Source organism: Melanotaenia boesemani, chromosome 1 (assembly GCF_017639745.1).
Source record: "Melanotaenia boesemani isolate fMelBoe1 chromosome 1, fMelBoe1.pri, whole genome shotgun sequence".
NCBI classification, from domain to species: domain Eukaryota; kingdom Metazoa; phylum Chordata; class Actinopteri; order Atheriniformes; family Melanotaeniidae; genus Melanotaenia; species Melanotaenia boesemani.
The window spans coordinates 18326190-18337430 of NC_055682.1; the positions used below are offsets into that span (position 1 = coordinate 18326190).

Consider the following 11241-nt stretch of genomic DNA (forward strand, 5'->3'; position numbering starts at 1 on the left):
TTACTCTCTACATCTAAGGATGACTGCTATGTTTCATAGTCAAAGAGACTAAGGTGTTTTTTCACTTTATGGCTGAGTCAGTCTTTAGTCCACAGCATTCTGTCCATACACCATGGACTACACTGTGTCCTTTTATTCCAGTTCATACCTAAAATGCTAAGGGACATGACCAGGGATGGGAATTGAAACCAGGAACAGTTCAAAATTTTCAAAACTATAGATTAAATATTGTTCCTCTTCTATACTGCCTACTTATACTGCATTGAACTATACTAGAACTACTATGATGTACTCTTATGTACAGTACTGTTCTGCACTGTAATATGCTGTACCATGCCAGACTATACTAGTCTACACTTGACTACTTAATTATACTTTGTAGTATCTCTACTATCATGTACTTTTCTGTACTACTATACTGTACTATACTATACTATACTATACAAGTTCAGAGTTGATGTGAAAGTGTATTCAGAAATATTCACACTTATAATTACTATAACAGGTTTCATGAATGTATTATAAGATGTAATGAGATTTTTGTCTAATGTAAAATGACTCACCTGGTTATTTGGTTCTACTATACCATGTATTTGTTTTGTTTTGTACTGTAGTCATTACTACTTCTTGGACCTTGCCACTTGTTAGTTATTAACATTAGTCACAACCTGACCATTGTGGGGAGCTGTTGGCTCTTGAGAGCAGGGGCATCAAGAGGCGTGGTCATTTTATATTTACACTCTGCACATAACAGCAAATGGTAACTGTATTTCCTATAAAACAATGATTGAGGATTTCCTTTTTTGTATCTAATCTGAGGAGTTCTTTGTTTGTCTTATTTCCATCTGAGAAATGATCTTTTGAATGAACACAATTAGTAATGTGGAGTCATGACTTCCTGTTTTTCTGTTGAAACTGAGATGAGGGGGTAGAGAAGTTGATGTACGTTTGATAAAATACTTTCAGAGCATTTGATTAAAAACTGATGTGTCTTGTAAAATGATTAATAAAGTACCTTTATTAAGTAACCATATAAAGACATACTAAATGGTCATTATATCCTAGATGTGTCAATGCCCTCATCACACCCACTATAAGCAGAGAGCTGGTGTCTGCGGTGTGTCAGGATACATAGGCAGATGTATGTAAGTATTTAGTGACAAGCCACTTCACACCCCCCTCCCCCCTTAACCCAATAGTTCTTCATAGTTACCAGTTATTTCTGCAATCCAGTGAAAGATAACAGACCTCATTTGACGTTATTTAACTTTGCAGCACTTACTTCTTCTTCTTCTTCCATTTTAAATTAGATATTGCCCCCCCCCCCCCCCCCCCCCCCAACCATGACCCTTGCAATGTCACAATAATGAATACATCGTTGTGCACAATTTATTTTCTTTACAAGAAATTCATGTTTATACAGTTCACATGTTATTAATGGCATCTCTTTAACCCAAGGCTGCTTTTACATTTAGAATTGCATGTAAAACCAGCCTCCAGCGCTTATAAACAACAACTTTACAGAAACAAGACAAAAAAGCAAAAGGAGAAAACTAAGAAACACTAAATGGGACACAAAATTAAACAAACCTAAGTTCCAAAGTCAAGCCTGTTGTCTCTGCTTATGGTGACTAATTGTAATTTTGGAGTCATATACTATTAATATCAGCTGAGGTTTTTGTTTAGATTTAGGTCTTCCTTACTGATGAATCTTCCTAAATGTTATGGAGTGCTGCTGTAATTGGGTGAAGCTAACAAACAGCAATAACACTTTAAACCACTTCCTTTAAAATGGCCCAGAGAGTTGCTGAATGTGAGTCATGGCGACGTACTTTTCTTCATAACTACCATTGTTTGTGTCTATCAGATATCAAAGCTTTGATCGCACTCTGACAGCACCTGAATGGTTTTGTCCACATCATCAAAATGTCTGCCACAAAAGGGCTAAAATTCACATAAACATTATTTAGTGGCTCTTTCATGGTTTGGTCCTGACTTTCTTTCTGTGCAGCTGATTTTTGGATATTTAGTTGTGTATGGTGTCTCATCAGAACTTTAGATTACAGTACTAAGTGGTCTCCCTTACATAACATGGAGTAGGTACACTCAATGCCTGATTTTGTTCTGCATTTTCTCCTGAGGACTGATCCCACTCCTGGAATTATTTATATAATGCTATTTACTAGATCAGAAGTGTTGATTATGATCTGCACTGATCTTTCCTGTTTACACGTACTGTCTTCTCTCCTGATGACTCTTTCCCAGAACCTCATCACTGAACTGGTAAGTCAGCTTTTTCTTGATCTTTTTCACCTCTCCAGTTTTGCCATAGTTACGCAAGGCACGAGCCATCTTCTGGTACGTCATTTTTTTGCGGTTTCCCTTCTGGATTCCCCAACGGTGTGCGAGAGCCTCCTTGTGTTTGGACGAAAACTGGAATGTCCCCTTGTCTCTGTCCACCCACCAGATACTGTCCTTCATATCACCATTTCTTAAAAGGTCCAACAGGAACTGGTACAAACGAATCTTCTTCTTATTACCTTTAAAAACATCAGAGTTTTACATTGTTAGCATGGATTTTTTTTCCAATGACATTTTTGTTACAGATTCAACATAGAGCAAAAAATAAACCTCTTGCATTGTGTGGTCATCTGGAAACAACTTGAAAGCTCGCTTACTTTATACGCATTTATAAAATAACATTGGTTATAGAGCATTTAATTAGAAGACATTGGTCATCGGGGATTTTGGTTCAGAATATTTGATTCTGCATATCTTTAATCTCATTACAGTTCAATCCTTTACCAAAATCTATTTTAATGGAAAGAAACTACCCGAGAGTATTATCTGTATGATGTTATGGTTTCTTTTTCTTATAATTTATCTGCAAAAGCAGTGGTGGCGCAACATGCCAAGGGCAACAATCATGGCCATAATATATTGTGGAAAAAATACATATATAATAATATCATTACAATAAAATCATTATATTGTTGACTGTACATTTAGGTGTTTTAATGTTGATTAAAATAATTTAAATATAAATGTACACAAAGTGGATGTTCAGCAAGTGAATAAATTCAAACTGATGACATTTTTAATAAGTCAATATAACTAAACAAAATTACAAGTATTAAACTACATCTTTATACATGGGGACATTTCTCTTAATACAGATACAATGCGTGTAGACTTTTCCAACCATATCTTTGCTAAATTTTCAATACTCGTTTAATTTACTTGGCAGGCATTTTGCCAGTTAAGATAATGTTTAGAGGATCATACCGGTAAAATGTACAAAATCTACTAAATAAACTAAATAAAATAAAAGGTGTTTTATGTTCCAATAAATAAATAAAGGGCAGTACTGACAGACACTAGCACTAGGCTCAGTTGGTCTTGTCAAATCCCATGATGGCCAAAAGTCAGCAGGGTGCCTGTCCAATAGATGCAAAGCAAACCACAGTTAACTGCAAAGCTAACCACAGTGAATCAGCATCTATTCAACAAGCACGGTGCTATCTGTCACCTTTATGCAGATCTGCATAAGGTATCTACACAAAAAAGCACACTATGCACATATTTATTAGAGACTTCCCTCCTTTTATGGTTCACTTACACAGAAGATGAAAGAAAAGCAGTGTAACAGCACTTGTGCAACTTGTAGCCGATCTTGAAATGTCAACTTAAGCTGTCAGCAGAACACAAAGCTGACCTGACTCAATGATAAAACTCCAACTAGTCAATGCAGAAAGGACAAAACTCATCCCTTACACAGACACAAACCTTTAAAGCAACCTCTCTTTTCCAGTTGATAGTTGATGGTTATATGGTCATCTGAAGCCTTACCCAGTTCTCCTGATGTGACATAAGGGACTCGTTCTCTCAGGCACTCCTCATCAGAAACCTCCAGTGGGGGGCTATGTCCTCCATGCTCCTCATCATCAGAGCTGCGCTGGGACAAGTGCTGTGGATACACCGCCCGAGGGAAGAATGCTACCTAAATCAAAGATAATTAGTTTCATACCATAGTCCTTAAAATAATTCAACTGTTGTGTCACCTCTCCAAATGTTGTTCTACAAAAAGGGATATATATATATATATATATATATATATATATATATATATATACATATATAAATATATGTATGTATATATACAGAGTTCATTCAAATTACTGTTTTTTATCGCGGGCATTATTAAACTTAGTTTTCCTGCCTTTTTTGCTACTGTCTCAAATTTCTTCTAACATATATTGCTCGAAACAAATTCAAAATTAGAAAAAAAATTATTTATTTCATTATTTCATAATTCATCTTTAGGTCATTTTCATATATTCACAGGACAGCTCATTACCTAATTGTTTGCTGATAAATTTGTTTTATTGTAATTTCCATTTTACACTGTCACATCTTTGTAGGAAACAGGTTTGGCTTTACTCCAAATGAGTCCTTTTTCATTTTCATATATTTAATTTACAATAGTTTTACTAAAATTACCCATGTAAAATGATATGTTTGTTCATGTGTTAATTTGAAAATGTACTCATGCATTATCTTTCACTTTTCAGTTTTTAAATGATTATATTTGATTTGGTTTTCAGCCTCTAATTGTTTGACAGCTCATTTATATAGCAATATTAAAGCTGGAGATTGATGTTAACTACATTTAGGCTTTTCAGATACATTTTGCAGTAAGTGACTTACTGAATAGTACCAAAAAACACACATTCTAATGTTTTCTCTGTATGAGTGAGAGGGTTTGGGAAAACTTTTATCTGCATGAGCTGTGATGTGTGGACACTGCTGTTGCTGTGCGCCTGGCTGGGCAAAACCTCTTGAGCTATTCATAACATCCTGTCAAAAATAAAAAAAAAAAAAAAGAAAAAAAAATGCTAGTAGAAGACATGTGAATTCCAGATGATGAAGAGTGGTTTTCACATTGAATTTTCCAGTCACATTTCACATTGCTGTAGTAACACCTCATCTTGTTCTTTGCTACCCGATATAAATGCAGTCCTCACATTTTAAAAAGCGGTAAACATTTCTCTGAGAGGAAATTTCACCTCACAGAGGAAAATGATCGCATGGTTTAAAATTGCTTGGCACTTAAAACTGTGATACATACAGCAGACACAAGTCTAGTTTTGAGATGTACGTTTCTGGCTATTAAAACTATTAAAAGGACTATTTCTCTTGTTTCATGTACTGTGCTAATTGTTACTGTTATATATATATATATATATATATATATATATATATATATATATATATATATATATATAACTAGAGAATATAAACCTAACTCACTGGTCTCTCAGTTGAGACTTGGATCATGCAGACGTGATTTAGCTGAGTCTTCAAAGCATATTTAAAGAAAATGCTGTTTTTAAACAGAAAAAATTTTAGAAAAACCCTTACATTTAAGTGTTTCTTGTAACCCAAAGATTCACTTCCTGATTTTTGCCAGATGACCTTAAAAGGCCTTCATCTCCTGAAATGGTCTTTCTGATTAAAACCTAACTGTGTGCTAAAATGATATTTTGGGATTCAGAGGATTTGATGAACCCTACCAAAATCAGAAAATATAGGAGATGAAGTTTATTTTATATCAGTGAGCAGATGTCTGCTACTTGCATATTGTTGCCAACCAGTGACAAAATGAGCCGTGTGACTTGTTGGCTCTTTGATCAGTCAGATTAGTATCACACAAAATCCCACCTTGCCTTAGTCACGCTCATCATTTTAACAATGAATGTTTACATTTTTTACACATTTAATGCATCTATATGTGGATAAGCTGCTGTGTAAAAGAAGAACTTACTGGTTGCTGCAACACATGAGGATGTGCACTAAGATTTGGATCGAGCAAGTTTTCTGCATCATATCTTATGAGGCCAGGCGTATGGAGAGCCTGCACACTCTGCAGCTCGGTAAAGTTGTTCTCTTGGAGGTTTTCAAACTCTACAGGGTGCACGTGAGGGTGTGCATGGTAGTCCCAGTGATCTGAACAGAGAAGGTGATAAACAACATAATTGCCCAAGCCTTTTTGTTGTCTAACACCATTGCTTCTTTGCTTTCTCAACATTTGCAACAAGTATAATTACAGACACAAAAACCCCATAGACTTATTTAGACACACACCCCTGCACAATGCTTAAAGAATGTCCCAAGTGTGAGGTGACAATGAAGTAGACACATATGCTCAGACCAATAGACTCAGTATTTTTTTAAAAAAACCTGTTCAAACAAATGCAACTGGACAATAAGCTGCTTTCTCATTTTGCTTGAGTTTGCATTAACTGGGCAAAATGAAGAGAATAATTCACCATGATGCTCTTTCCTGTTATCACCCGATGTTACCACAGCTTTCAGGGTTAAATTTACACTCTTTGTCATGCTTTCTTGGACTGTTTGTCCTTTCTGCCCAAGAGATATACTTTGAGAATCAAATAAAAACATTGTACATACCAGAATGGAAAGTTTAAGTGTTAAAAATTAAGTCTTTCACATGCAAAACTAATCAGAAAATGATGACGTGCATTAGATTGGAAGACATGCCACTCATCTGGTGACATATAACAAGATTATTCATCCTCTATCAGCATATTTCTTGATTTCAAATTTTCCATATAGCTGTAAATGATCTAGATAGCAGACATCAGCTAATTTTTTTTAACAAGCTCTACCACCCAGCCCCTCTTTGGTTGTTTTGGTGCAACATTCAAAACAGTAGATTACAAGAGAAAGTAAAGCACCTCTCATGTATCAACAAAACCCCATGGGGCGAAAGTTGTTCTATGTCTGTAGTTGTAGCGGCCGAAAGAAAAGGCATCTGTTTCCTGTGTTCCATACACCCTAATGTGGTGCGCTCCAGCTGCATACTCTGCAGTCTTTTTATGTACAATAACCCAGAAATGTCTGTGTTACCACAGTTGGTCATGGACTAAAAATGAAAAACCAACTAAAATAAATCAATTTTCCACTTCAGAAGTTTTGAGCAGCAGTTCTTGACAGTGTTCGTTTATCATTGCAATATGTTTGAACATAATTTATATTTATCTATATTATATTCCTTATTTTAATTGTAAAAAAGTAGTTTTAAATAAAAACAATTACCCTCAGTAGAAGCTCATTAGATCAAAATTCAGTTTACCAAAGCCAAAAATAATGTTGAAATAAAACTCACCTGCCTGAATATCTGCATCTAGTACATATGGATTGTAATATTCTGCGATTTGATGTCTGTAGATGTCAGACTCGTAGATTTCTTCACTGTGCTGCAAGAGCAAATAAGAAATACTTTTCAGAAAGCATAAATCATGAAACAAAACTCTGGCGCTGGATGTTTTATATGCTGCAGACAACACACATGAAAAAAGACTCACTTTTTGTACTTGAAGAAATAATTACAATTCCTCTAAATGTCTTTCCATTCAAATCAGGTGAAACAATATTTGTGTGTTAATAATGACAAATTCTTTTCTTGCCCCTACAAATGTGAAACTCCAGAACTTTTGAGTTTCATTTTCATGTAGCGGTGGTATAAAAGACGCTTACAGTTTGTGTCCTGCTTTCAAATCTAAGGGGAGAGCACATTAAGTCCTCAATTTAAAACAAAATACATTCTTTACTCCTGTGATTATAAAAGTTTCTCTGTGATATGCTTCTTTAAAAATCAAAATATTCCAGGAGCTCTTTTTAAGCCTCAGATCCAAAACGATCTTCTTTAGATTTAGATGATAAAAATGAAATAAGTCATACTTACAGGAGGGATGAGGTAGCTCTCCATTCTGTATGGATGCAACATGGAGACCTCTTCTCCAGTGAACAAACTCTGAGACTTCTCTGGCAAAACGCTCTCACAACCTTTCAAAACTTTTGTGGCACCATTGCACAATGTTTCAAAATTTCCTCTCACTCAACGAAAAACCAAAAAATGTCTCCCTCTCTTATAGTATAGCATGAGCGTGGAACCTTCGCTACTTTCAAGGGCCTTTGGCTCTGTCAGACCAAATGAAATAAACGAGGCTCGCTGTTTGACGGTAAAATGAAAAAGGAACTTTTAACTTCTGTAAAATTTGTGTGGGTGGAAGCAGTAGAGTGTGTCTGCTACAGGATCCTTGCCATTGATGATTTGTCGGGGGAGACCATGAAACTTCACATTTATTAGGGTGTATATATATACTGTCCCCTCCCTCATCGGCCAATCATCATCAAGGGGCTCTCCTCACTGACAGTTTCTCCCCTCTGAGAAATGTGTTACAGGTGGCAAACATGGCTTTCATGCAAGACATTATCATCTGTTTGATGAGGCATAATGTTGATTTTAATTCACTTTTCAATTAAAGTATTTTTTCTGATTCAAGTGAAAGACACTGACTGAGTAATAGTAATGTAAACTATGTTTTTATAAAGTTATATGGCAGGTTATGGTAAACTAAATGGCCATATGGTGATTGTGAATGTAACTAAGTGAGAAGCCTCAGACACCATACTGATGCTGTTTTTTTTTTTTTGTTTGTTTGTTTTTCATAGCCATAAACGTGAATCTAAATCTTTTGTATTGGCCTTGTTGTTGTTAAACCATGCAGTACATTTCTATTAGCTCTTTGTGATCGCACACAGAACTAGTGAGCAGTAACAAGTTTTAAGATTATCCCAGAAAGCGTCAACATTTTTGAAAGATGTGCTAGATTATTGTTCACAGCCACAACAACAGGACAGTCTTTACTGTGACAAAGTATGTTGTATTATTTTTAGTTGTATGACATGTGTGATATGTCTCTCTACACGATGTGCCCAGGGTCTGACTGCAGAATGAAACCAACAGACTGAAAGTGTATTCCATTGCTAAAATGACTGAAACAAGATGTTTTGTGTTTTGTTTTGTACAGGGTCCAGCTTTCTGGCTTTAGCAAACTGCTGAAAATACTTGAATATTGTAAAAGACAAACACATCCTAGCACCACAGACACACACACACACACACACACACACACACACACACACACACACACACACACACACACACACCCACACACACACACACACACACAACACACAGCTGGTAGATAAGATGAAGGTACAGTGCTGTAACCACACAGAGGTAGATAGAGATTATGACTATCACACAGAGAGGCTACTGTTTGGAACCATTCCTGAGAGGAACTAAGTGTCTAAAACAGTTTGATAAACCAGGAAGCTGAGAAAGACCAGTTTGCACAGGTATGCAACAAGCTAAATTAGTTGGTCAAGACACATCAGGGCAGCATTACAGTTAAATACAGTTGGCAAGTTTCTGAGCATGCTGTGGCAACTCTAACAACTTAAAATAAACTCATATTTCTGTGATGCTGAAATAACTGTAGAAACGTACAGTAACACTGCAGTAAAAATTTGAGTGTATATTATTAGTGCTGCCTGTTTAGGAGGAAGAATGCAGCTCTGTGATAAGGCAACAGGCTGAAAATATTACTCGCTGTAAGATTGGTTATTTTGATCTTCTAACTGGGTTCAGTATGGGTGTAAAGTTATCATCTACACATAAAATACAAAAGCAAATCCTCTTTTAAACACACAAACTATACCAGACAGTGACTATCATTGGAGACAATGTATAAAGAAACTTTCCTCTTTTTTCTGGACTTTACCATGTGTAAAATTTTAATAAACTGTAAAATTTAACTGATGGTTATAATTGCCAGAGTCTCTGCTTAGCTGTTGAAACCACACAGATTGTGGCCAACCCCCCCCAACACTGGCTCATGTCTTAATCACAGCTGCTTGAACGTAACCGATGACATATACAGTAGCATTTTCCAAGAGTATTAATACACTAAAAGAACTGTGGCAAGACTGACACTATTTCAAGCCTCTCTATTTTCAGAAATTCAACTTCTGTTACAGAAAAGAGTGGATTTGATGAGTGGGAACACATTAACATTAACTCAGGCACATAAACATTAGCTGGTGTAGAGTCTGGACAAGTACAGTGCTAATATCAGTTCAGCTGGTCATTAATTCACACTAAAGATTGATATTTTACTAAAGTAAATATAGTACTACTACAAAGTACAAATTTTCTGGAACAAGTGACATTTTGTATTCAAAGTATGAGCATAGAGTATAGAGTATAGCAAATGTAAGTATTTAATAGTATTTAATATGCACATTAGCCATAAATGTGCTTTTCATTTGTAGTTGGTAAAGAAGAATAATCATTTATTTGCATTATTTACTCTAAATCTACATATTATACAGGGAGATAAAACAGTGTGGTCTTACAAAATAGTGCAATGAAAATAGACAAATTCATACAGCTCATTAAAATGTATTTTGTGTTGAGTAACATCATTTACAGTAAAATCAAAATACTCTGACTTGTACTTTTACCGTAATCCTAACCATTAAAAGAAAAATAAAGTTGTTTCTAGCATTTATTTTGAGAAATAGAATAAATCTGCAACTTAACTTGAGCTTAGAAAGAGCTACTCAGTCTTGACTTTAGCCAGTGGGGGGGTAAAGCTACTATTTGGATAGAAGGTAAAACCACCAATAATACAAATCTGAGGTGCCTTAACACAACAATGTAGTATCTTTCTGCATAATTTGCAGATAAATTTGAATTTTTCTTTACCTTTTAAATATGTTAGTACTCTATATTTATGGTGTAATGATTTAGTAATGATGTAATTACCTCTATAATTAAAATCTTTAAAGCGAGAAACTTTTGGGGGGTTATTTTTAGAAGTCTATACTCATTTTGAATTTCCCACTCTTGTGCCATCAGCTGTTCACCAGTTTAGGGTTTCCTTTGTTGTATGTTTGGTTTCAAAGGTTAGCATATCTGGACAGCATACAGGGTAGTTTATCACCAAACCATTTTGTTTGTTTCTTTAGTTGTTTTAATATGTTCTTAGCTTTTTTGTGGCTTTGTATCAGCCTTCCCTGACAAGGACACTGTCTGGATGGCAGCATGCAGTGGTCCCAAGCTTGCCATGTTCTGCATTAATAGTGCCTTTAAATATAAACTGCAAGTTATCTATGGCATGTGTACTAATGCATCCCATAGCATGCTGACTTTAAACTGTAAGTAACAAACAAACCAAATGGCTCCTCTTTTCTTTAATCAGGAGATAACCTCATGCAAGATTTCCAAAATAATAATAATAATAATAATAATAATAAAATTTTTTACCACAGGATAGTTTTATTTGCAAGATCTTGGGCACAAAAATG

At 35.4% G+C, this 11241-nt stretch overlaps 1 protein-coding gene across 1 annotated transcript; it reads right to left on the minus strand.

The window, feature by feature from the left end:
• Positions 1 to 1375: 1375 nt before the first annotated feature.
• On the minus strand, positions 1376 to 8160 carry spi1b (Spi-1 proto-oncogene b). Its single transcript, XM_041992778.1, has 5 exons — positions 7769 to 8160; positions 7190 to 7280; positions 5825 to 6006; positions 3850 to 4000; positions 1376 to 2540 (listed from the first exon to the last, which is right to left on the minus strand). The coding sequence occupies exons 1-5, from the start codon at positions 7808 to 7810 to the stop codon at positions 2227 to 2229; spliced, it is 780 nt and encodes a 259-aa protein (XP_041848712.1). The 5' UTR covers positions 7811 to 8160; the 3' UTR covers positions 1376 to 2226.
• Between the last annotated feature and the right edge of the window lie 3081 nt (positions 8161 to 11241).

What these genes read in the sequence shown, in the direction of transcription:
- spi1b (XM_041992778.1), bottom strand. Translation starts at nt 7,810, where the DNA reads ATGTTGCATCCATACAGAATGGAGAGCTACCTCATCCCTCCT. An exon ending in AGAGCTACCTCATCCCTCCT is followed by an intron (nt 7,281 to 7,768) that starts GTAAGTATGACT and finishes TTGCTCTTGCAG; the next exon opens with CACAGTGAAGAAATCTACGA. An exon ending in TGTCACATCAGGAGAACTGG is followed by an intron (nt 2,541 to 3,849) that starts GTAAGGCTTCAG and finishes ATGTTTTTAAAG; the next exon opens with GTAATAAGAAGAAGATTCGT.